Below are 27547 nucleotides of genomic sequence, written 5' to 3'. Positions count from 1 at the left end.
AACAAGTGGCTCCCTACTACAAATTGGTTCCCACTTGGCCAACTAAATCCACTTAAAAACCCGAGAGAGCTTGAAAAGGAATTATAGACACAAAAATACAGAGTTTAATACAGCTTCTTGCTATTTGATGGTGGCATGCAGCAGTTCCTTTAAAAGAGGTTTTCCTGACTTAGCAGTAGCAGAAAAAAAGCCACGCTATTTTGAAATGCTGGCTTTCTGGACTGTGCTACTGGCACAAATTTTGTCTCTGTCTGGAGGTCCAGCTCTGGAGCACTTGAATGGGGTTTGTGGGCCTGGGTGCTTGTGTGCCCACTTAGGAAAATACCTGAGATGATGCCCACAGCTCAGCTCCCCTGCCTAGGCAGGCAACTGGATCAGGACTGCTAGGAGTGCATAAGCAGGAGGGCATGGTGGATTTCTGCTGCCATACACAGAGATATTTCCAGACCGCACAATGTTCTGCATAGCATATCTGGCTATTACTAAGCTAAAAAGGGTTTATGTGCTGCATGCTCATTCTCAGAGTTAAAATGCGAGCATGGCTCCTACCTGGTGATCCCAGAGCTGGCAGTAATGGTACCTCCACCATTTTGAAAGTGGAGAAAGGCAGAGCCAGCATCTAGAGGCTCTGCTACTAAGCAGGTTACCATTTTAAAAGTTCCTTCAAGACAAAAGAATTTCAGATACACAATAGGACAGATTCAGACAATAAAGACCTCTAGATGGGTCACAGTGTTGGATAAATGTACATAGGCTTGGGAGAGAGAAGAAAAGGAGTATGGAGTGCTATAAAAGAATTGATGGTTTTTTAAAAAAACACAACAAAGTCTTTAAAGAAAAAGAGTACAGTTAGTCATAGATTAATGGAGTAAAGATAATAAAGAGAGTTTGAATTATGTATATTATTCTGTTATCTTTGAATTTTTGACTGCAGAGAGACATTTCATTCTGGGGACTGCTAAGCCAAGCCAACATATATATTTCAAAGGTATCTTGATTTCAAAATTTGAGTCTAAGCATATGTTGCTTTGGAAAAAGAGGTTCTTCTTTGGTTTCCACAGAGTGTCTGGAATCCTTCCAGACTAATGTGGCTTGATGGACTAAAACCTCCTGAAAGTTCACCTTGAACATCCCTCAAAAAATTACTTCGCCCAACTGCTCACTGAAATAAAACTAGCACATAGGATATAGCATGAAAACCTGATTAACAGTGCCCCCAATCAGCAGGAAGTCATCTGTAGCAATATGCCCAAATTCCCAAATATTGTTTATAAATGTTTGTTTATATTTAAAGGGGGATATGCTATAGAGATGGATACTTTGCATTGGTATGGATCTTCGTTTATTGATACAAGTTTTAGGTCAGTTTTGTTATATGTGTATTTCTGCTTTTGATTAAGGTATTGTGATTGTGTAGTTTATTTAAAAATGTAATGTATAATTAAGAAATATAGTTTAGTAGATAATTATCTATAATAATCAAGCTTGTAGCCAGTTACATTTTCTAGATGTACAGAAATGTATTTCAGATGGATAGGGATTCTTCAAATCTTTCAAAGACTACAGAATATGGCATTTAAAATATTTTAAGAACTTGGGACTTTACATGACAGTGAGGCACATCTGATCCTAGCAGTACTAATCTACTTCAAGAGGAAGATGGGCACTGAAGAGGCTCCTTATGCCATTGGTTAGCCATTTGGGCAAGAAGCTACTCTTGCCTGGACTGCTTGATGAACTGGACCTGCAGGAACCACAGAGAAATGACTGCTGAACTTGCCTAAAGGTGAGATGGTCCTTTGGGGTTCCTACTACACGAAAGAGTCTGCTAGACATTCTGCAGGACACGGGAGAAAGCAACTGACAAACTACCAATGTAGTTGGAACTGTCTTTGAAATTTCCTGATTCATGGAAAAGTCTGCTGGATACTATGGGCCTATAGGCTGAAGCTGGATGCCCTAATCGTGCAGAAGAACTTTGGGTGATTGTCCAGGCAGCAAGATGTCATTTCTTGAGTTTTGGAAGTTGCTTACAATGTACTTCCTGTTTACTTAGCTAATAATAGATCCTTCTGGAGTCTTTGATGGAGTTGAAGAACTTATAGTTTTAAATACTGTAACTATAATTATTACTTGATACCTGTTTTGTTGTATGTAATTTTACTATGTTAAAGTTAAAACCTTCCTTTTGGTTTAAACAGAAAAGGGGAAATGGTTTGGGAGGTCCTTCTGTCTATGTGTTGCTTTTATTGGTTAATGAATAAAGAAACTGGCTTGGCCTGATAGGGTAGAACAGAGCTAGGTGGGGAAGACTAAACTGAATGCTGGGAGAAAGGAGTCAGAGAGAATCCATGGAGCCACTGGAGACAGACATGCTGAAACTTTAGCTGGTAAGCCACAGCCACATGGCAATACACAGATTCATAGAAATGAATTAAATTAATATGTAAGAGTTAGCCAATAAGAAGCTAGAGCTAATGGGCCAAACAGTGATTTAATTAATACAGTTTCTGTGTGATTATTTCAGGGCTGAGCTGCTGGGGACCAACAAGTGGCTCTCTCCTACTACATTCTCTGTCTTCCTCTGTAAAACAAAATACATTTTCAGGAATAGAGTGTATGATTCTTAAAAAGCCACCTAACATTGTGGGAAGGAGGCACAAAACTGAATGGAGGCAAGAGTTACATATTAGTCCCCTAATTATAGAAGAAATACAAGAATACTTCATAAACCCAGGCAGGATGAGACTATTTAGTATAGGCATAATCATAGCAACATCAACCAAAAGTAAACTACCAAAGTCCAGACTACCACATGTATAGTAAATATAGAAATTCACCAGACTAAGAAAGTATAAAGCTGAGGATGGGGAAGACATTGAGTAGTAGCATCTGGCCTACCTGAAGGGAAGTGTTGCCTAGAGGAATAGGATGCCTGTAGTGCACTGAGGATCAAGAGTGCCAGCAAACCTCAAAGCAGTCTATTCATAGTGAGATTAGTAGAATATGAGCCATGGGAAGGTTTTTTTAGTTCTGAGCACTGGAATTATACTCATCTTCTTTGTTGAGTTTCCCAAGATATTCAGACATGAGTAAACCACGAGGCACAGAGAAAGCAGAGAAATCTGAGAGACAGCAATAGAGACAGATGCAGTTGGGATGCACATACTGCTGAGCAAGCTGATGAGGATTTAAAGCCATTGATTAGCACATTTAAAATCGGTGTTCTCTATGGGTACCCAGTGCATTACAACATAACATGTCAGCTGAAAGTATTGGTAAGCTTCTTGGAGGCTTTGCTGTTTGAAGAAATTTTGAGCCCAAACATTAATCTCTTAATATGTCTTTTCTGTTTATATTGAGATACAGACTTTAATTTTTTTAACGCCTCAACAAAAGTTTCAACTTTGCCTTTATCTCTGACACATGTTTTACATGGTGTTATCCAGGATTTAAAATACATTGAGAAGCATATTTTAAAAATTCAGCCTGTCCCCCTCCCCTGAGAGAGGAGGGGGAGAATGTGTGCATTGTGTGTAAAAAATCTTTGAAATCACTAAGGTCTTGCTCATTGTAGCTTAATGGTCTCTGTTCAGTTTCTTTTTTCTTCAGCCAGTTTCTATAAGCATCAAGAAGAAGCAGGGCAACACCTTCAGCATTTACTTGACTCTTGACTTCCATTGGAATTAGCAACAGTGAGCATAACAGACGTCAGTGTCTTCTGTGACCGAATCTTAGATGTGGTATTTGTGAGTTAGCCCTAACCTTTGCAACAGGAAATGAATACCAGGATAGAGGGTTATCACAGTAATATTGTTTTTTAAAATACCTTATTTTGATGTATTTTCTGTAGCTATCTAAATGTTTCTTATAGAACAATGTCACCTGTACATAAAGACTTTGTTTCTTTCTTGTCTGTATGTATTTTCTTTTCTTGCATTGACTTTCAGACATTTTAATAAAGTTGTAGTTGACAGTCTTGCCTTCCTATAGAAGTACAAGGACAGAAACAAATTTTTCTTTTTGTTCAACCTTTTAAGTTAATAACTATAAGGAATTTTCCATAGATGATGTTTATTAGATTGGAGGAATAGTTCTTTTAGTACTCAGATTAATGAGATTTTTTTTATTATGGAAGATTGTTTTTAACAATTGCCTTTTCTATACTTATAGATGGGCATATAAAGTTTCATATTTGTTTATCTGGGTTAATTGTTTTATATTTTTAGTTTTGCACATGTGTCTATGTATGTGTGCCTTTTGAGTGTAGGTTCTGATGGGAGTGATTGGATCTCCAGAATCTAAAGCAGTGATTATCGAATTTCCTCATGCTGCAAACCTCTGGTATAGTTCCTCATTTGGTGTTGATTTCCAATCATAAAATTAATTCATTCCTACATTATAACTATAATTTTGATACTGTTATGAACTATAATATCAATATCTGGTATGCAGGATAGCTTATATTAGAAACCCAAAGGGATCACGTCCCACAAGTTGAGAACCACTGATCTAGGTTTCAGTTGTGAGCTAGGAACTGAAGTAGGGTCTTCTGAAAGAGCAATAAGCACTGCTAGCTGCTGAGGCTTCTGTCCAGATCTTTGTTTTTACATAGATGGTCTCATGTAGCTCAGACTGGCCTGAAAGTCACTATATAGCTGAGAATTTCTGCTGATCTCTCTGTCAGCTGTTATTATTGTACAGGGCTTGTCTTTAAAAAGGATCTCCATAAATATGACAAGTATGAATAAATACACTTTTACTTTCTTTTCATAATATGTATCTTTGTGGGTTTTCAGCTATTTTTGATAATTTCATATAGGAATACTGTTATTTCATCATTTCCACCCCTACAACTTTTTCTTTGTACCCCATTTTCTCTCAAATTTTTGATCTTTATTGATGCTTTACACACACACACACACACACACACACACACACACACACACACACACATACATATATATGTATACACATATGTACATACATATATATGGGTTATTTAGTGTTGATTGTATGTATATTTGCTTAAGGCTGGCCACTTAGGATCAGAGAACCTATTAGGGGACTCCTCATTGGAGTCTCTCTCAGCACCCACTAATTTCCTGTATCTACTTATTCTAGGGCTGGGCCTTGTGAGGTTTACCCCATCCATGTAGACATGGCAACTGGTGGTGGTATTCAGGTTTTGTTAGGCAGCCATTTTGTGGAGATTTTGTGGGTACAGCTTCACTGTTATATTTAGATGACAAAATCTTGCTGCAGCTGTCCTGGTTCTCTGGCTCCCACAGTCTTCCCCTCCCTTTTTCTCAGTGCTCCCTCCCTGAATCCTCTGTGTAGAGACTGTATTGTAGAGTATCAGTTGCAGTTGAGCACCCCATGGTAGTTGTTCTCTACTTCTGTAATGGTCTCTATCTGCTAAAAAAAAAAAAGCTTCTCTAATGACAGGTGAGAACCATACTTTATCTCTGAGTGTAAGGATAAATATTTAGAATGCAGTAGGAAATAATACTGGTTTATGAAAGTAGTGGTAGTAGATTCTCTTTTAGGGTCCATGATCTTCCTTTCAGCCACAGGTTGTTGGCTGAATTTATGGTCCTAGATACCTACCATTAGGTCCTGAATTCTCTACCATTGAGCTGGTCTTAAGTACAATGTGTGTTGGTTACACACAATAATAAAGTACCACTACTACATCTTTGGGGATACTTTGTTATAGTGGTTATTATTATTATTGTGTTTGTAGGCTCCACAACTGTGTAGGACTATTGATTGCTTTTCTCCCTTGGCAGCTTGCACATCACCATATTATATATCATGTTAGCTAACCCTTGGGAAGAGGCTTCTAGGTCAGTTTCAGCTGAATTCTTCCAAGTCCTGTGTCTAAAGTGTGTGGTCTCTGCAGCAACAGTTAAGTCTGGGAGTCAACCAACTGGAACAGAGATAGCCTATATTATTTGGGGAATTTCTTGGATGCCCCCGATCAACAACTCAAAAGATTTCCAATTTTGGGCCCAGGGTTCTTGTTATATAGTTTGTGGTTCTTGGGGTGAGTATTATCATCCCAATTGGTGTAAATTAATTTAAACTAATATGGGTGTGTGCATATAGTAGATGTGTAATTGTAATTAATCATAAACCAATATTTCCTTCAGAATTTTTCAAACAACCTTATTGTCATGTATCCTTTTCCCTTACCTCTGTATTGCCCTCCTCCCCTCCCCAAGTTAAAGTGCCCTCCGATTATTTTCATTATTCCCCTACAAAGCACCTGTGTCCTACTATACTTCCCAGCACTCAATTTCTCCACTGCTATGGACAGCCTTGTTATACTTCCTTGGTTTTTGCATTTATTCCATCTAAAGATTTAGATCTAGGATCCACAAATAAGCAAGAACATGCAGCATTTGTCATCCTGGGTCTGGGTTACCTTATTCAGTATAAGATTTTCAAGTTCTCTTCATTTACTGGGAATGTCATGACTTTATTTTTATTTACATTTGAATACTATTGTAAATGTGTACTACATTTTCTTTATCTAGTCATCATTTGCAGGACATTGAGGTTGTTTCTGGTTTCTAGCTATTTTGAATGGAGTGGCAATAAACATGGCTGAGCAAGTATCTGTGGAGTAAGATGTGAAGTCCTTTGGTAAATTTACTTTTGGCATTTTGAGAATTCTCTGATCTTCATCATTGCTGTAACAGTTTACAGTCCGCCAATAGTGGATGAGAGTTTCCCTTTCCCCACATTTTGCCAGCATTTGTTGATCTTAGCAACTGTGACTGGTATAATATGAAATCTCAAAGTACTTTCGATTTGCATTTATTTAATTGCTTGGATGTTGAAAACTTAGAAATCAATAGTCTCTGTGTTCAGATCCATTGCCAAGTTTTCAGTTGGATTGTTTGTATTCTTGACTGTTTCTTTGCATTCTTTCTATATTCTGGAAATTAACTCTGTCAGATATATAGCTGGCAAAGATTCTTTCACACTTTCTGGGCCTTTTCATTTTTTTTTTTGATTACTTTTCTACAAAGAAATAATATCTTTAGTTTTGTAAGGTCCTGTTTATCAGTTGTTGGTTTTAATTCCTAGAAAAATTGAGTCCTGTTCAAAAAGTTATTTTTATACCTATACCTTATAGATACTTTCTTTATTTTCTTCCAGCAATTTCAACAATTCAAAAATTTTATACTGGAGTCTTTGGTCCATTTAAAGTTGATTTTTGTGCAGGGTAATAGATATGGGTCTGATTTCATTCTTAGTACTGAGTCTGAAAATCAGTGTGCTGAAAATCAATCACTTGAAATCAAATTTCAGTCCAAAATCAATTTTGATTGTAAATAAAAAATATGAGACATGTTCTGAACTCTCAGTTTTGTTTGATTAATCTATAGGTTTATCACACCTTCTTCTTCAGTGAAGTTGTAAGTTTTGAAATTGAGAGGCCTATCCATCGGCTATGGGATTCAATTCAAGGCCCACAAGCTTGTGAATGGCATGCTTTAACCCCAAACCATTTCCACCCAACTATTGTGTTACAGTAGTTCACATGCTTTCATTTGTTTTAGTCTTTCTTTCTCTCGGCAGTGTTTGCACTTGTCAGGTATTAAGGCTTGTATTCCTTATGTGGATTTTACCTGATTACATTTTATTCTCATGATGTAAGGGGAGTTATTTCCCTAATTATATTTGAATTGTTCACTACTACAATATAAACATACAGCTGGCTTTTGCAATTTTCTATGGGAGCCTGTATTTTCTATGATCTCCTTTATTACAGTACTTTATAGTGAATTTTATAATTTTTACCATCTCTGTGTAATGTCTAGTATCAAATGAGAGTAGGGGATATGTTCACAGACAATTTCTTAGTTTTGTACATGAAGTTACACGATATGACGTAGACATGGGTTCAGTCTTTCTTTAGAGTCTGGATACCAGTCTCTGTTGCTTGATTGCCTTGGCTGTAAGCTAATACTGTGTTGAATTCCTGGTTTCCAAACATAAGCAGAATTACTTTAGTATTTCACTACTAAGTAAAATATTTTATAGGTTTATAATAGATGGTCTTTTTCTCTCATTTTTAATTTTCTTAATATTTTTAATAGATTTTATTTTTAAAATTAAAATATACTTAAAAATATATAACTTTGCCATTCCCTTTCCATCCTCATATATTGCCCTTTGCCTTTCTCAAGTTCATGACTTCTTTTTCTTTCAATGTTTTCTTACATATATATTTTTCCCTAGTATATAAATATCACCTGCTGAATCTGTGTACTGTATACTGTTATGTTTCAGGGCTAACCATTTGTGCTAGATACCCAGTTGGGGGCCTCTTACTTTGGGAAGGTTAGTTCTCCCACTTTCATCATTCCTTAATTGCCTCCAGTGTTTATCTAGGAATGGGGTCCCATTACATTTCCCCTTTCCATGTTAGCATTTTGTTGGTATCATCTGGTGGGTTTTTTCTATTTATTGAATTTTTTAAATTATAATTTTTTTATTTTCAAATGTTTTTTATAAATCTACTATAGATAATCATATATTTTTTGTCTCTGGTTCTATTAATGTATGGTACATTGCATGAGTTAAGTTGTAGATATTGTACCGACTTTGCATTCCTGAGATAAATCTCAGCTGGTTGTGACATACTTTTTTATATACCTAGATTCTGCTTGCTAGTGTCTTGCTAAGGATTTTTGAATCTATATTCATAATAGATATGTATTTGTAGTTCTTAAAATCTTTGCAAACATTGCTTCATCTGTTATTTCTAAAGTACTGTATTCCTTTAGACAGTACATTTGTTTATTTGACTGCTTTCTTTTAGTTCTTTCTGTGTCCTAGATATTATTATTACTCTGTCAGATGTATAGCTGGCAAAGATTCTCTCCCATTCTGCAGGCTTTCTCTTCACAGGGTCTAATTGTTTCTCTAGCTTTGCTGAATCTTTTAAGTTTCATGAAGTCCCATTTTTCAATTGTTAGTCCTAATTCTTGGGGAAATTATTCAGGAAATTCTTTCCAACACTTATATCATATAGAGTTCTGCCTGTGTTTTCTTCTGGCAGTTTTGGTGTTTCAGGTTTCAGATTTAGGTCTTTGATCCATTTGAAGTTATTTTTTATGCCAGGTGATAAATACTCTTTCTTCTGAATGTGGACATCCAGTTTTCACATTACCATTTGTTGAAGATGCTTTTTCTTCAGCTTATGATTTTGTTGTCTTTGTCAAATAAATGTCTGAAGTTATATGTACTTGTTTCTATCTTCTATTTTATTCCATTGCTCTTGATGTCAATCTTTGTGCCACTACTTCATGGTTTTTATTAGTATGGCTCTATATTATGTGTTAGATCTGGAATGGATATCCCTCTAGCAGGTTTTTTGTTCAGGATTGTTTTAGCTATCTGAGGTCTTTTGTGGTTCCATCTGAATTTTAGGGTGGCATTTTATGTTTTTATTTTTGTGAAGAATGAGATGAGGATTTTTGATTGGGATTACATTGAATCTGAAAGTATATTTCAGTAAAATGTTGATTACCACAATATTGTACCAATCCATGAGCCTGGATGTCTTTTTATTTTCTAGTGTCTTTCTGTACTTGTTTTTTAAGATGCTTAAAGTTTTCATTGTTAAGTTCTTTTACTCCCTTGGTTAGGCAAATTCTTTCATATTTTTTAGGCTATTTTAAATAGGAGTGTGTCCACAATACTTCTCTATATGTTGAGTGTATAGAAAAATTATTAAGTTGTGCAAATTGACTCTTTCTTGTCACATTATTAAATTAGTTTCTTGTTTTCCTCACAGTTTTCTGATAGAATTCTTGGGGTCTCTAACATATAGTATCATATTATCTTATAATAGAGATAGTTTGACTTATTTTTCCCCTGTTTCTGTTCATTTGATTTCCTCCTTTTGTCTTATTGCTCCAGGTAGTACTTTTAGCACAGTGTTGAAAAGGAGTAGGTGTTAGTATCCAGGCATACCTTGGCCCTATCCTTTGGGAACCTGGCACAGTGTGTCACACCTTGTCGTTGGGCTCTAATGTCTTCCTTGGGGGAGGGGGTGGGAAGGTGCAGTGTCAACATCTCAGACACTGGGAGTCAGGTAGAAGGCATACAGCAGATTCGTTCATTTAACAACAGGAAAAACATATATTCTCCCAGCACCCAGGTGTTCTGATCAGTTCACACTGCATGGTCAAACCTCTTTGGCTAGGCAGTCAGTACCTCTGACAGAGGCTGTTGCTAGGCCCTCAGGCAACATAGCTTGGTCATCCCTCATTGGCTAGGCATGGTCAGAACCTCTGACAGTGCTAGGCAGACTCCAGATTTGCTCCTTTGGTCTGGCAGGCCTTAATTTCCTACAACACCTCACCTCTCTGCACATGGCAAGCAGTTCCCTGACTGTATGTAGATACAAAAGTCCCTTTAAGAGACAAACTCCACCCATTCCCAGTCTCTCTCCAGTTTATTCTTCTGAAGAGGCAAGCAGACCTTTGATTCTTTCTCTCCCCACTCCCTTCCCCAGTCTCCCCTTCTTGCTTTCTCTGTCTCTCTCTTCAGTTCTCTCTTCCCTTCTCCATTCCCTTTATCTCAATAAACTCCACACACTGTTTCTATGGTGGATTTGTCTATTGCGCACCTACCTTTAGACCCACCCTCCAAGGGATCCACGGCAAGGATGCCTCTCATGCCTAACAACAACAGCATCTATAGTAGATATCCTTCTCTTGTTCCTGACTTTAGTGGGATTGCTTCAAGATTTTACTATTTAGGATTATGTTGGCTGTGGACTTCTCATATCTCTTATGTTGACATATATTTCCTCTTGCTTTACATTCTTTAGAACTTTATCGTTAAGTCATGCTGGATTTGGTCAATGGGCTTTTCTGTATCTATTCAAATGATCTTGTGATTTTTTTCTTTAAGTCCATTTATGTATTTTATTACATTTATTGATTCACAAATATTGAACCATTCCTGCACATAAGGGATAAAACCAACTTTATCATAATGGATAATCTTTTGATATATCTCAATGTACTATTTACAAACATTTTAGTGAATATTTTTGAGTCTATGTTCATCAGGGATTTCAACTTACAGTTTTTTGTTGTTGTATCTATATCTGGTTTTGACACTAGAATGATACTACTTTTGTAGAAGGAATTTTGGTCTGCTCATACTGTTTCTTTTTTCTTTTTCTTCTTTCTTGAGTAGTTTACATAGTATTGTCTGTGGGTCTTTCTTTGAAAGTCTGGTAGAATTATGCTATTAATCCATTTGGTCCTGGGCCTTATTTATTTATTATTTTTAGCTGAATACTTTATTATGATTTTAATGTCTTCCTTTGCTATGGGTCTGTTTAGGTTGTTGAGTTTTTTATAATTTGATTTTGGTGGTTTTTCTGAATCTATAATTTCATCCATTTTGTTTAGGTTTTACATATGTGGCACTTTGATCGAAAATGGCCCACATAGGTCCATAGGGAGTGGCTCTGTTAGGAGGTGTGGCCTTTTTGGAGTATGTGTGGCCTTGTTGAAGTAAATGTGTCACTGAGGGTGGACTTGAACCTTCAGAAGCTCAAACCCATGTCACTCTTCTTCCTGCTGACTTTGAATCCAGAAGTAGAACTTTCAGCTACCTCTGCAGGATCAAGACTGCCTGTTTGCTGCTATGCTTCCGGTCCTGACTATAATGGACTAAACCTGAACTGTAAGTCATTTAAATGTTTTCCTATGTAAAAATTGCTATGTCATGGTGTCTCATCACAACAATGGAAACCCTAACTGAGACTGGAATATTGTTCTGATAGCCCAGGCCCCGCTTTCATTTGGAGGAATAAGTTGCTATGGTTATAGAGTCTCTTCATAGCAATAAAACCCTAAGACAGCAACTTAATGCAATAAAAGTTTTTAAAACATTTCTATGTAATATTTTGCATTTCTTTGGTGTCTGTTCCAATTTTTCTTGTTTAGTTCTCTCTCTCTCTTTTTCTCTCTCTCTCCCTCTCCCTCTCCCTCTCTCACTTTTTTGGCTAGTTGGGCCAAGCGTCTGTGAATCTTGGGCCACGAACTGTTGCAAAACCAGTGTGTATGTGTGTTCTTTTTTTTTTTCTATTTCATTTATTTCCATTCTGACTTTTATTATTTCTTGTCATCAGCTGGACTTGGATTATTTTCCTCAAGTAGGACTGAGGTTTACTAATTCTGTAGATGGTAAGGTTGGTTGTCTCCTATTAATCCCACCAATTGAGAATAAGGCCACTACCACGGTTTAAAGCCAAATTTGAAGAAACTTTAATCAAATACCGGCTAGGTGGATGGAACCTGGCCAGATCTATACCCAGGTTCCTGGGAAATGGCCCAGAATCAAGTATGGCAAGGACATAAAAAGGAAAACCCATAATTCATTGCATTTTCATTAGGTCCTACCAGGGGCAAGTATAGTTTGAGGAAATTTACTTCTATGACCTTGAGGGAGATCTGGTTTATGTCTTTGACTTAGGCTTCTTCTCTGTTTTCTGTGCCTTTAAATTCAAAGGAATGGTTTTTTCCATACTATCCCACATTTTTTGTGTTTTGTTTATTTTTTATTTTTTCACGCTCTTTATTTGACCTAGATTCTTTCACTTTAAATTCAAGTCCTGAAATTCTATCTTCTGCCTCATCTATTATTCTTGTAAGGCTTTTCTTTGAGTTTTTTAGTTGGACTGTTGTGTTTTTCAACTACATCTTTTTTTTTTAAAAAAAAAAATAAACTATTTAATTTTATGTATGAGTGCCGTGCATGTAGACCTACGTGCCGGAAGAGAGAAACTACATCTTTATTTCAGCTTGAGTTCTTTTCTATGTTTCTGTCTCTTTATTAAATTCCATTATTAAGTCTTGTATTTGTTAGAAACATTTCGTAACTGATCCTCTCTGCCGGTGCAGAACTACAATCAAATCAGATTAGACTGAATCAAAAATGCCCACGTTTAATGAATGCCACGCTTTTGGGTGGCTGGGGGCATGGCAGGGGGAAGACAGAGGGAGTGCATACACAAAACCTGAAAGAAAGCACATAAGCACATGTTCCTTTTTCTGGCTCCAGACTAAATACCCAGTATGAGTGCTCCTGATCCTTCCCAAGGAGGGCTCAGCATTTGGCAGGTTGGGAGTTTGAGTACAAGCTCTTGGCAGGCTGGGAATTGGAGTGCAAGCACTTGGCCAACTGGAATTGAAGTCCGGACCAGGGCAATTCCCAGGCCAGGGGCTGGGGTGACACTTTCAACTCAATATTACATTCCAGACTCTTTGGATTTAGTGATGTTAGAGGGCTGGGGTCTCACTTTTGACCAAGCAGTATTGTCTTCATTATTTATGTCAGCCTTGTTTGTGTTTTCTTGGTCATCATCCAGGCATTTGTTTTTCTTAAATTCATTCTTCTTAATTTTACTTAACTCTTTCTTTTTGTCTTTAAACTCCTTGAATTCCTTGATGAAGTTTGATTGTTCTTTTAAATTCTGTGTCCTAGGGTTCATTTTTGTAATTATTATTGGCCTATCATTTTGGGGGGGGTTGTTTATTTTATTTTTTCAAGACCAGAAGATTTTTGGAGGGAAGGTACTGACTTGATCCTTTTTATATTGTTGATATTTTTACAATGAAATTTGGGCATGTGGACTCCTTTGTTCAAAGTCTGATATGAACAGAGAATTGGCAAAATATATTATGTGTGAGCTGGGGATGTTGTCTGTGGACTTGTTGAAAATTACTTTCATTATGTTGCTGTATGTCCCCTGTATCCTTCATCTCTCCTGGTCTTTTATCATGAAAGAATATTGGATAATGAGATGACCATGTAGTTTTTGTCAATTCTGTTTAGTGTGTTGTATTTCATTTATCAATTTACGTAAGTTGAACCATTTGTGCATTTCTAAGATTAAGTCTACTTGCTCATGGTAGATAATCTTTGTGATGTATTTTTTATTCAGTTTGCAAGTATTTTGAGCGTTTTTGCATTTCTGTTCATAAGGGAAAATAGACAGTAACTTACTTCCTTTGCTGTGTAATTGTGACCTCATAAGAAGAAATATGTCATGATCCTTCAGTTTCTATTTTTTTTAATTTTTTTTATTAATTTATTTATTTATTAAAGATTTCTGTCTCTTCCTCGCCACCGCTTCCCATTTCCCTCCCCCTCCCCCAATTAAGTCTCCCCCCAGCCCGAAAAGCAATCAGGGTTCCCTGTCCTGTGGGAAGTCCAAGGAACCCCCACCTCCATCCAGGTCTAGTAAGTTGAGCATCCAAACTGCCTAGGCTCCCACAAAGCCAGTGCGTGCAGTAGGATCAGAAACCCATTGCCATTGTTCTTGAGTTCTCAGTAGTCCTCATTGTCCGCTATGTTCAGAGAGTCCGGATTTATCCCAGGCTTTTCCAGACCCAGGTCAGCTGGCCTTGGTGAGTTCACAATAGAACATCCCCATTGTCTCAGTGTGTGGGTGCACCCCTCGCGGTCCTGAGTTCCATGCTCGTGCTCTCTCTCCTTCTGCTCCTGATTTGGACCTTGAGATTTCAGTCCTGTGCTCCATATCTATCACCATGCACAAAACTCAAGTCCAAATGGATTAAAGACCTCAATATCAGTCTGAACACAGTGAACCTGATAGAAGAGAAAGTGGGAAGTACTCTACAACACATGGGCACAGGAGACCACTTCTTACGTATAACCCCAGCAGCACAGACATTAAGGACCTCATTGAATAAATGGGACCTCCTGAGACTGAGAAGCTTCTGTAAAGCAAAGGACACTGTCGCTAAGACACAAAGGCAACCCACCAACTGGGAGAAGATCTTCACCAACCCCGCAACTGACAAAGGTCTGATCTCCAAAATATATAAAGAACTCAAGAAACTAGACCGTAAAAGGCTAATCAACCCAATTATAAAATGGGGCATTGAGCTGAACAGAGAATTCTCAACAGAAGAACTTCAAATGGCCAAAAGACACTTAAGGTCATGCTCAACTTCCTTAGCGATCAGGGAAATGCAAATCAAGACAACTTTAAGATACCATCTTACACCTGTCAGAATGGCTAAAATCAAAAACATCTATTTTGTGGAATAATTTGAGGAGTACTGAAATTTATTTTTCTTTTGAAAATTGAGTAGAATTCTGTACTAAATCTATCTGACCCTGTGCTGTTTTTGGTTGGGAAATATTTAATTACTGCTTCTATTACACTAGGGTTATAGATTTATTTAAATTGCTTATCTGATCTTTATTTAACTCTGGTAAGTGATATGTATCAATGAAATTATCCATTTTTTAAAAAATTTTCTATATGCAAGGGGTATAGACTTTTAAAGTATGTCATTGTGATTCTCTGGATTTCCTTGGTGTCTGATATCCTGACTGTCTTGTCTCTCACATTATTAATTTAGATCATCTTTCCCTTTTACTTTGATTTGTTAAGGGTTGATCAAGCTTAATGACTTTTCTCAAAGAACCAATTTTTTTTTGTGTGTGTGTGTGCAGTATGCTGCAAGTTGATTAATGGCAACAACATAAAGTTGCTGCATCCCTGGGTCTGGGGCAGTGAACTTGGCTTGCAGAGCTGGTAGTAAATGAACCTCTGCCATATTGAAAGCCCAAGAGAGGCGGAGCCAGCATCCAGGGTTGCTGTGACCACACTGCTTACTATTTGAAAATATTCCTTGTTGGAAAGGGATTTCAATTACACAGTAGGACAAATTCAGACATAAAAGACCTCTAGATGAGATACATTATTTTAAAAAATTTATATAGGCTTGGGAGAAATAGAAAAAAAGAGTATAGAGAGTTATAAAAAATAATTTTTTAAAAAATAAAACAAAGTCTTAAAAGAGACAGTAAAAGTAATATAAGAGAACAGACAGTCATAGATTAAAGGAGTAAAGGTAATAAATATTAAAACGTAATTGAGAGAAAAAAGCCACTCAAAGATGGAAAATACACAGAGTCTGGATTATGTATACTGAGTGTTTTCTTTAAATTTTTTGACTGTTAATGAACTAACTGCACAGAGACATTTTGTTGTGAGGGTTGTTGCTAAACTAAACCAACATGTATATTTTAAAGGTGTTTTGACTTCAAAATTTGAGTCTGAAGGCGTATTACTTTGGAAAAGCATCTGCTTTTGTTTCCACAGGAGATGAGATCCTGTGGGTGCCTTTCAGACTAATGTGGTTTGATGGAACAAGACCCCCTGAAAGATCTTCTTGAACCCCTAAAAATACTTCTCCCCACAAACAGCAAGAAGCAATATAGAGAAAACAATGCCCAAGTTCCCAAAATGGTTGTTTGTAAATTTTGTTTTCATTTAATGGGGGATATCGTATAGAAATGAATATTTACACTGGTATGGATCTTGGTCTATTGATATAGATTTAAGGACAATCTTCTTATTTGTATTTTTCTACTCTTGTTTAAGGTATTATGTTTATACATTCATTAGAAATGAATAATTAAAACTACATATTAATAGTTATTTATAATAGTCAAATTTGTAGTCATATAAGTTAGGTTTTCTAGACATATAAAGATGTATTTCAGTTAGACACTCTTCAACATTTCAACGCCCTACAGAATATGGCATTTAAACTGTTTTAAGAACTTAGACTTTTCTTGACAATGGGACATATCTGCTTCTGGCAGCACCAATTACTTCAAAAGGTTGATGGGCATCAAAGACATTTGGTATGGAATTTGCCTTCAATTGAGAAGGCTAGCCATTTGTGCAAGAAACTGCTCTTGCCTGGACTGCTTGATGGTGTGCTTTAAGAACTGGGCATGCAGGACCCACAGAAAAGTGACTGCTAAACTTTCTAAAAGACAGGATGGTCCTTCACGATTCCTGCTTCACACAGGAAACTGCCAGACATTCTGCAGGACAGAGAAGAAAGTGACTGACAAACTGCCAATATAGGAAATACAGCCTTTCACATTTCCTGCTTCATGGAAAGGTCTGCCAGATACTAGGGGCCTGTAGGCTAAAGATGGATGCCCCAACTTTACAGAAGAAGTTTGGGTGACTGTCTAGGCAGTGAGATGTCTCTGTCAATTCTAGAGTTTTGGAAGTTGCTTACAATGCACTTCCTGTGTACTTAGGTAATATATATCCTTTTTGGGTCCTTGATGGAGTTGAAGACAGATAGTTATTGTTTTCTTTAGTGATGATAAAAGACAAATTAGATACGAAACTTCAGACTCACAAAGAAATATTGTAACTATAATTATTGCTTGATACCTGTTTTGTTATATGTAATTTTACTGTGTTAAAGCTAAAAACATTCCTTTTTATTTAGACAGGAAAGGGGAGATGCTGTGGGATTCCCCTCTGTTTGCTTTATATATGTTTTATTTCTATTGGTTAATGAAGAAGCCACTTTGGCACATGGAAGGGCAGAATAAAGCCAGGTGAGAAATCCGAACAGTGATATGTAGAGTAGGTAGAGTCAGAGAGATGCCATGTAGCTGTTGAAGGAAAAAGATGCTAGAAATCTGGAACCTTACCAATAGGCCATAGTCTGTGTGGTGATACATAGATTAATAGAAATGAGTTAATTTCAGATGTATGAGTTAGTTAATAAGAAGCCTGAGCTAATAGGCCAGTGTTGTACTTAATATAGTTTATGTGTGATTATTCGGGTCTGGACAGCCAGGGAATGAATAAGCAGTCTCCACTTACATCATGAATTAGAAATGTAGTTTGGGTGAGCTGAAGCTGTAGACATGTGTCTTTATTCTGGTGAACTTTTTATTTTTCCCTCTTTTTTTTTTTTTTTTGTTATTTCTTTTAGAGTAAGTGAAGAAAAGGAAGTGACAGAGGAACGACTGAAAACTGAGCAGGAATCCTTTGAGAAGAAGATCCGGCAGTTGGAAGAGCAGAATGAACTGATCATCAAAGAAAGGGAAGATATCCTTTTGAAAGTTTCTTTCATTTTTATGTACAGTAAGTTTGACTCTTGTATGAAGAAATTGTATACTCCAGAGAAATAATTGTTCTAATTTATAATAGGGAATAAATCTGCATGTGCTGCCATTTCTGGGCAATCAGAAAGACACTTAGCAGCATGTGCTGTTGCTTCCTTTGTGCTTGATAAGGCCATCCAGCTGTTCTGCTGCTGTTATTGCTCATGCAGAACACATTTATCAACTAAAACAGACAATAAGAAATTTGGGCTTTACCACAAAACGTTGCATCTTCATTAAATCCCCCCACTACTATAATAGAGGCTTAACTTCCTCATATTTAGAATTCTTCCTAGGTAAAGTTTAAAACAGTTGAAAGGAATCCTGTTCTGTTATAAACATGAAATGAAAAAAAATCTAGAAGCCAGAACAACAGCTTATAGTGTATATAGCTGTTGTAGCTGATAAATGCTTACACTATAGTATAAAACCAATAAGCAATGTCATGAAGCAGAAAACTTTGCAATTTAAATTTAGAAGTATTGAGAATGCATGTGTGTGTATATGTACCCATGTACGTAGTGCATGGTTTGTACAAAAATAAACACAGTATGTAAGACTGACTTTTTGTTTAAATTATGTTGTATGTGTGTGGGGCTTTGTGTTTGTGAGAGCATGTGCCCATGGAGGTCAGAGAAAGGATTCCCTGGAGCTGCAGTAACAATTGATTATTAGCCACCCCATATTGGTGGTAAGTACTTTTGGAAGAGCAGTAAGCATTCTTAACCTCTGAATCATATCTCTAGCCCCAGTACAAACATATTTAAATTAAAAAGTTCTACTTAGAGGGATATGTGAATTAAAATAACCATACTTATGAACTTTCTCTTGGTTGGGTAGAATTGTATAATGTCATAGATCAAAGAGAGAAGCAGTTGTCCTTAAACAAAGAATGATGGATCTTTCAGCTAAAGCAGTGTGAACGCTTGAAAGAGTCCTTGTCCTTACTGTCAGAGTCATTACTAACTTCATGGTTATTTTTTAAAAGGTTCTGCAAGTGACAAACAATCTCTTATATTGATAATAATAATGCATTTAAAATATTAGAGAAATCTAATCATAAAGATAAATTAACTAGCTTGAAATATCACAAAACTGTTCATATAAAATGAGTTCTGAACTTGTTTTCACACAATAGAATCATATGATAGAAAATACAGTTAGAGTTTTTAATTTGTAGAGTAGATCATTAATAAGGTTTAATGACACTATGATAGTAAGTTTTCTTCCCCATTCTCTTTCTCTGTGTGTGTCTCACTCTGACTTCTCTCTCTGACATTTCTCTGTTTATCTTTCTCTGTGTCTCTATCTCTGTCTCTCTTTCTCTGACTCTCTCTGTTTATCTGTCTTTCTGACTCTCCATCCCTCCATGGGTCCATCATCTTGGGCCTCTTTTGGCTTTTTTTGACTTCATTGTTCCAAGAATGTCAGCCCTCAGGACAGAGACCATGTTCTGCTGTTTTTTTTCTCCTTGTTAGAGAAATGCTGTTTACTGAAAATTCAGAACACAATTTGGATAGCACTTTCACAAAATAGTAGTTTAGAAATCCAATGACATTTCCATTTAAAGGTCTGTTTTCACGTAAGAACTGGAGAGAGATGACCTCTGGTATTGATTTGCAGGTTTAAAGTTATCGGTGTTGGCAGCTCTACAGTTCTAGCTTCTAATGTCTGTTCGAGTTCAAAGGACCACATTTAAATTAGGGCAGGAAGAAAGGGCAACTGTAAGTCCTCTCCATGTAAAAAGAAAATAAAGGAATTTTATTGGGGAGTCCTCCCATCCCTCACGTGATAGTGCTGTATGATATTACTGATATCATGTGGGTTTGCTCTGACTTGAAAGAGGCTGAGAAGGTTAAGCACAGACAGTTAGTTGTCTGATTTGGATAGTGTTGCAAGTAGTGAGTGAGAAGGAGCCTGAAGTTTCCTTCTACTCTGCTAGCAAAAGTAGAGGATATAGAACTTACTTTTTCTATGGAAAAAAGAAATATTTTGACTTTCTTGGGACAAGATGTATTGCATCCAGTGGCATCAGAATTAAGTTGAGGAAAGAAGGTAAGAGAGATTGGTATTAGAATATTTGAAAGGCTGGACAGCCAGAGTAAGTCCTTGTTTGTTGTATTAATACTTAAGATACTTATATAGCTTTCTAAGAAGGTAGCATGTCATTTCAGTGGGCAGTGACATTAGTACTCTGTGAAGAATGGTGTTTTCAGTGCTTAAGCTGTATAAACTTATCAAGGCCATGAATGGTTTCTTCTGGAAAGCAGGGTGTTAAGACAGCGCAAGTGGAGTGGAGTGGCACAATATTTAGTGTTTCCTCCAGGACTTAGCTCAGGACTCAACACAAACACATTACTTCTGTAGCCTGAATCCAGAGTGATAGCAACTAAATTTAGCTGTGTCCCTTATGTCTGTGGCTACTTCTGTGCTCTAACTTCCACAGGTAGTTGCGTTCAAGACCCCAGGGTTTGCTTAGCCTAAAATACTCATTGTTTAACTCTTCAGAGAAAGGGAAAGATATACATGAGCTCATAGACTTAGAACTGTTTCATATACAGTAAGCAGGGAGTTGGTGTCAGCACTTATTTTGAATTGTGAATGAGGACTGAAGTAAATGTTGGGGTATTAGCAACAATTAAAATAGATTAGTTGCTGTAATCCCTCTTGAGGCATTTTAAATCACAAATGGTAGATCATGTTTATAGAAGTTTATTGTCAAAAGGGGAGAAAGAAATGATACTAACAATGATACTCAGGATTTTTGTTACAAGTATATTGCCCAGGTACAAATCTCCTTAATAGAATAAACCTGTCAGAGGTTAATACAGATGATTTTACAGTACATAAAACTCTGAAACATAAAATGAGCTTGTAATTTAAAACAATATAATTTTAACTACACATACATTTACCTATCACACATGAATGGTTCAGACTCTTTCATCTACATGAAGTCAGATAATCTCAGTTCATTTTAAAGTTTGTTTCTGTGTGGGGCACCATGGCAATATACCAACGAATTGTAGTTTGGGGCATTTTTAAGGTATGTTATACCAAATTAGTTTTTCTTTTAAGGGATAATAATGGATTAACAATACAGACTAATTTATTAGTGGAAAAGAAAGTTATTTTGCATGTTTGCATAAGGATATGACATGTGATAGCACATATATATATATATTAAAACATAAACGTTCTTATAATTTTTAGTCTTTAAACAAGGAATACTATGCTTTAAGACCTTAGAAGTATAAATAAATATGGCATTTCCACTGCCACGTGGGTCTCTTGAGCCTTGTGGAATTTTGCCTACCTGAGTGTGTGTGAAACAAGAGAGAATCTTTAAGAGACACCTAAAGAGAAATTTGACCAACAACTCTAATTCTGAAACATGCATGCATGTGAATATTTTAAGTTGTAATGGGTGTATTCATTAGTAAAGTTAATTAATATTTGAACTTGTATTTCTTGAGAATGACTCAGATTGATGGTGTTAGTAAAAGCTTGTAGAAGGAGAGTGAGGTCTGATGTCTGGTAGCATTACTATGTTCTGAACCGTGATAGCATATGTCTGAAGCACAGTGCATGTTAGAGTAAAAACATTTCTTGTTTTCATTGACTACATAAGAAGGCTACTAAATGACTTTGTGGCACCATTCTCCCGACCCGTGTGTGTGTGTTGCACACATGCATGTGGTGCATTTGTCCATGCAGATATGCTCATATATTTGAAGGCACCACAGGTGGACGTCAGCTGTTTTCCTTAGTCACTGTCCACCTCATTTTTGAAACAGTCTCTCATTGAATCTGGAGCTAGATTGGGCTGGATGAACTGGCCAGTGATCTCAGGAATCTGCCTTTCTCCACCTACCCACTGCTGGGATTGTAGTATATGCTATTGACAATCATGTTAGAGATCTGAACTCAGGTTGTGATGCCTGCTCACTAATTACTTTCCCAACTAGTGCTGGGGAACAGCACCTGAACCCCACTGATCATAGGATTGGAGACTGAATTCAGTACTTCAGCAAATGTTGTACTACTGAGCAGTATCTCCACTCTGAAAAGTGATTCCTTTTGCATCTAATACTCCCTTTTATCTATAATGCCTGCTTGGCAGGCTTATTAGAATTAGAATTTTTTTTATCACACCTGTAAAGAATCTTACCAAGTTCTGTAGTAGGCACTGACTAAAAAGATGGCACTTCTCTTGTGAGCATGAGTAGGGGATGATTGTTCCTTTTGGTTTTTATTCCCGTGCTTCCTTTTCACTAGTATTTGGAAGGTTTTTAGTATATTATATAAGTTCTTGGCTGGCTTCTAAGCTCTGTGAAAGAAAACTTAGCTTGTATCTGTTTGTTACTCACTGAAGGAAACCAAGAATTTTTTGTTGTTAGTGTTTTTGTTTTGGCAGAGTTCGTTTGTCTATTTGGGCTTCTTTTTGCATTGCTTCGTTGGAAACCAAGCGCTTCCCCCTCTGTTTTAAAAATTCATTCTCTTTAAATTTCATACATGTATATAATTTATTTTGCTCATATATGTTCCCTCCTTCCCTTCAATTTCCCCCATTATCCCAGGATACATCTTCCAACTTGATGCTGTGTGTGTGTGTGTGTGTGTGTGTGTGTGTGTGTGTGTGAGAGAGAGAGAGAGAGAGAGAGAGAGAGAGAGAGAGAGAGAGAGAGAGAGAGATTGAATCTGTTTAGTGCTGCTTTGTACACATGGGTGTGTGGTTATCCACAGAAACATAGACAACCTCTGAAGAAAACTGCCTCTGCCCCAGTAGTCTTCAGTTATCAATAACTTCAAGGGTGGGGATTCCTCTCCACTCCCTGGTGGAGTCCTTTCCCCTCCATGGGGGATTTTTAACTAACTTCTGCTGGTCATGTGAGGCTAAACATGGCTCCTATGTGTTCATCTACACAGCAGCCATGTCCCATCGAAGGAACAGTATTTCAGAGCATTCCTCTTTATCCTTCCGTCTTATATTTACCCCACCCACTTTTGTACTATGATCCCTGAATCTTGAGTGTGGGGGTTGATCCGTAGCTGAGCACTCACTGTCACTTATTTTTAGTTATTTGAACAGCTGTGAGCACCCACATCAAGTGGCTCACAACCACCTGTAACTCCAGGTTCAGGGAATTTGACACCCTCTTCTGGCCTCCATGGGCCCTACACATACAAGCAAAGACACATATAAATATAAACATACAAAATGAATCTTTAAAGTAAATTACTATAGGCACTGTGTTGCTTGAGGCCATTTTGCTTACTGCATAATGCTGTGTGTATCTAGTAGGTTTGGGGCCATAATGTTATTGTTTGCTGTCACGGAAGGTCATTGTAAGTCAGAATTAACAGACAATAATTCTTTCTGCTAATGAATGTTGTAGGGAAACAATCTCACTTCAGGGGAAAACTGATCTTTACTGGTTACTTTTGTTGTCCTCTAAACCATTCATTGTCTGGAAGATTATTTGTTGAGCTAGACATATAGCTCAGTGGCAGAGTGCTTGCTTGGTTAAACAAGGTCCTAGATTTAATTCCTGGCACAAATAGATAAATAAGATTATTTTCTCTTAAAAGTATTTAGCTACTAATGGTAACTACAGGGTAGAAGGAATTGATAGCAAATATTTGTAGAAAATAATATAATTCTATTAACTTATCTGTATGCTTAATTTCATTTTGGTTCATCCCTTATTTAAGTTACTTTTTGATAGCAGACTATCTGTACAGTTGGGTTTTCTGAAACTAATTGAGAAAGCACTTGTAGGTTGTCCTGCTCACCTGTGTGTATACGTTCCCTATAAGAGGGTTCTTGAGGATAATAAATTCACCACTTGCTATCTGTACATTTAATTCCACTACAGTTTAGAAACAAAAAATTGTTTGTAGCAAATAGAACTATAGCAAAAATATTGAAATTGAGAAAATCAGTGACAAGAAAACTTTTAAAAGCACATAAAAACTGAAGATGGCCAATAATATTGAATTTAATCATCTAGATAAAATGTACAGACTTTAGTTTTAAAGGAAGTGATTATATAACAGGTCTCGTGATTTTAGGCATCAACATAACACTGTGTTGCCTTCTGTTCCCTTTAGTCCTTCAGTCACTACACGTCTTACGTTTGCAAGTTCCTGTCATGAGCACTTCCTCATACTTTTCCTTCCTTGTGACAGCCTGATGAGTAAGGGAAGGCAGACCTCTGCGTCTGGAGCAGTGACTGGGACAGCATGGTGCAGAGCCAAAAGGGAACTTTGACCACTCTCTCCATTATGCTAAACTCTTTCAGCGCTGGTGACATGTCCAATATTAGTAACCCTCTGTTGAAGCATAACTTTATAAAAAGGTCTAATATATATCTATATTGTTTTGTATCTGAAGCTTTTAAAACTGTTTTCATAAGAGACTACATATGGGTAGTCATGTTGTACAGGTTCTTGGGTTTCGATTTCAGTCTTTCCTGTGCTCCCTGTGACACATTCTGAGCCTATTGTCCTTTTCAGTGTCCCTCACTGCATTCCTGCATGGTTGTGGTGTTCTTGTGTTTATATCTACAGTCTAACTGTTATTTAAGAATGTTCCATCACTTTCTTAAATACTAGTGTTATTACATCACTTGCCTTTAAATACCTTTCTATAGCTTTAAAAGATCAAATGTTTTTTTTTTCTTCAGTACTGGTGATCAAACCCAGAGCCTCAAATATACTAGACAAGTACTGGACCACTAAGCCTTATTCCCAGACACATTTTCAAAACAACTTTAAGACAGTGTCTAGCAAAGCTTTCCCAGACAGACTTTACACTCAGCCTCTAATAGGGCATTTTTTGAACTTGCAGTCCACCTGCCTCAGCCTGTTGATTATTTGACCCAGCTTCAAATAGGTCCTGATTTTGACATTCGAGTCTGTGCATTGCTGGTGTCAAATGACTGGTGACCTTTCTTTGGATGACCCCTTCTATGGCTCCTACAGAATAGCTAGGAAAGAGTGTTTGCTTTCCCCCCCTTACTACAGTTTTTTTTTTCTTTAGCATTGGTCATTTGATCAGTTTTGTTTATTCTGGTGTCTTTAAAACATTCTTAATAAGTTGTATTTGCAGTCTGAATATAACTTATTTGTTGTAATCAAATAAATACAGTATTTGAATCTTCGAGAAAGAGACAGTTTTTAGCTAAAGGGTAACTTATTTATTTGGAGGAGTGATTTCTGGGTTGTTTTAATTTTACCCTTTTACCCTTAGTTTTGAGTGTTCCAAGTTCATTTATTATTTGTTATTGTAGCTTTTGGTATATACCAAACTGTGTCTGTCCCAAATTTGTACATTGAGGTTTTAATCCCTGGTGTGACCATAGCTGGAGAGGGTCTCTAGGAGATCTTAAGGTTAAATGAGGTCACAGTGGTAGGTGTGCCCTGATCATGTAGAGCTTGAGGTCCCAGCTTGCCTTCCCACCAATGTACAGGACACAGCCGCAAGGCAACTCATAAGACAGCACATATGAAACCTAACCAGAATCCTGGAATGTCGAATCCAGAACTGTGAGAAAATCAGTTGATGCTTAAGATGCTTCATCTTCAAGTCTTGGCTATGGAAGTCTGAGTGAAGTAGGAAAGTATTAAAAGGTACCCCATTCTCTGGTGTTTTTTCCTCAGGATAAAGTAAAAGAACCATTTGATGCATTTGTTAAAAATTGTATTTGTAAACTTTATTGTGCTTTTAGGTGCCATTTTCTGTCATAGTCTGTATCTTTACTTCCTTGACTAGGTAGTAATACATTTGTGGACATCAATTTTTAATATTACTGTAAGCGTTACAGCTCAAAAGGACAGGTATCCTGGCAGTCGGGAGGCAAGGAATACCACAGAGTCACACCCCACAACAAATCTCACACAAGAGATTTATTTGGAGAGAAAAACCCAAGAGGGTAGCTGCCCCTGCTTTGGTGAGAAACAGTAGAGTTTCTTGGGGAGGGGGATGGACCTTTCCAGGGTATTGGATATTGGTGAGATTTCAAGTCCAGGAGATTGGGCTTTTTACTCTGTAGAGTGAGGGCATGGTTCAGTAGTTAGAGTGTTCTATGGGTGGAACCTGGCTGTTGGAGGTCCTCAGGGGAGGGGCTCACAAATACTTAGTATTATTCTAGGTACACTTATAGGTATTTTTCTGGTATATTGACTGGGATCTTTTCACATCTGTGGTATACTCATTTTAGAATAAATCAGTAGTTTCCTTTTATAGGCTTGGTTTCGCTTTCTTGAAAAACTCCAGATATGAGTCCTTAGCACTTGATTCTAGAGAACAGTTTCTTTATTGCTTTCCAGTGAGATAAACTGAAATTCAAGTAATTATTATTAGTACTATTGCTATAAAGTTTATATGGCACTCTTGGATAAGATAGCTATTTCTTTTCAGTGTTCACATATGCAGTAAAGTGAACTTAAAACAAAACTTCCCATGTGTGTATATTAAGTAATATATATATATAATACATAACATATAACATATAGATAACACATATAATTATATAGTATATATTTATAGTATATGTAGTTCTATATTTATAAAAATTTCTATACTTTTTAATTAAATAGTTCTGATTATGTTTTATCATATATATAGGATTATATAAAATTACTTAGGAAAGTTCCAACAATTCCTGCATGATTAAACAGACTTTCAGTGAATCAGTTTTATAGTACTTACTGTTCATAACGTCCATTATTCTCTTTAGCCTTTCATGTTGCTTATCTCCCATAAAGGACTATTCTGAAATATCTCTTCAGTGGTCCATTTGACATATCCATTTGTAATGATTTTGAATTTGGAGAGTATAATGAATGGCTGTGTTTTTAAATAAGAATAACTTTTTCTTTATATTCTTAACCTTAGAATGGCCTTCTCCATACAGACAGTAGTACTTTTACTTTAGTTACAGACGTTCACAGTAACTTCTGTTTTTTAAAACTTATACCCAATATTCGGCATTTAAGAGGTTTTTTAGTTTTTCACAAGTCTAAATATCATAATGGTATAGTCATGAAGTGATTGTTGGTTAATAGACTATGTGAACTATGTGTCATTACAGATAAAATGGTAAAACTGTCATGACTTTCCTCCCGTTTATTATCTTTTTATGATACTGGTTGATATTAATATTATCAGAAGTGTTTGAAGGCAGGAAGTTTTCAGAGTTTTGAGATTTCCATATTGTAGCCCATTTACACAGGTCATCAGTTCTACATGGCTAGTCTAAAGCCTGAAGGGAGTTCTCCAAGAAGGCTGCCATGCTTGAAAGGCTTCAGAGTTGGCTTAGCACTCTTTAGTCCCTGGAGAAATGCTGCATACTGAACTACTTGTTTTTCTTGACTCTTCAGGTATGTGCAGGGTGGAGCTGAGGAAAAAAAGGGTGCTTCTGTCAAATCGTCGCAGAAAGTAGGGAATCATTAGCTATTGTTGTCTGATGAGTTTCCAGAATTTAATGAATAGATTTGGGGTTGGCGGGACTAGAGAGACTGAGATTGGGAA

At 36.8% G+C, this 27547-nt stretch overlaps 1 protein-coding gene across 4 annotated transcripts in view; it reads left to right on the top strand.

The window, feature by feature from the left end:
- Positions 1–27547, top strand: part of Kiaa1328 (KIAA1328 ortholog) — a 235784-nt gene that overhangs the window by 26132 nt on the left and 182105 nt on the right. For all 4 annotated transcript variants that reach the window (XM_075969143.1, XM_075969142.1, XM_075969141.1 and 1 more), the window contains exon 5: positions 17838–17953. In XM_075969143.1, the coding sequence (XP_075825258.1) occupies positions 17838–17953 (116 nt within the window). The remainder of the gene's footprint in view (positions 1–17837; positions 17954–27547) is intronic.

Source organism: Microtus pennsylvanicus, chromosome 4 (assembly GCF_037038515.1).
Source record: "Microtus pennsylvanicus isolate mMicPen1 chromosome 4, mMicPen1.hap1, whole genome shotgun sequence".
NCBI lineage: Eukaryota > Metazoa > Chordata > Mammalia > Rodentia > Cricetidae > Microtus > Microtus pennsylvanicus.
This window is presented reverse-complemented; position numbering and strand designations above follow the sequence as displayed.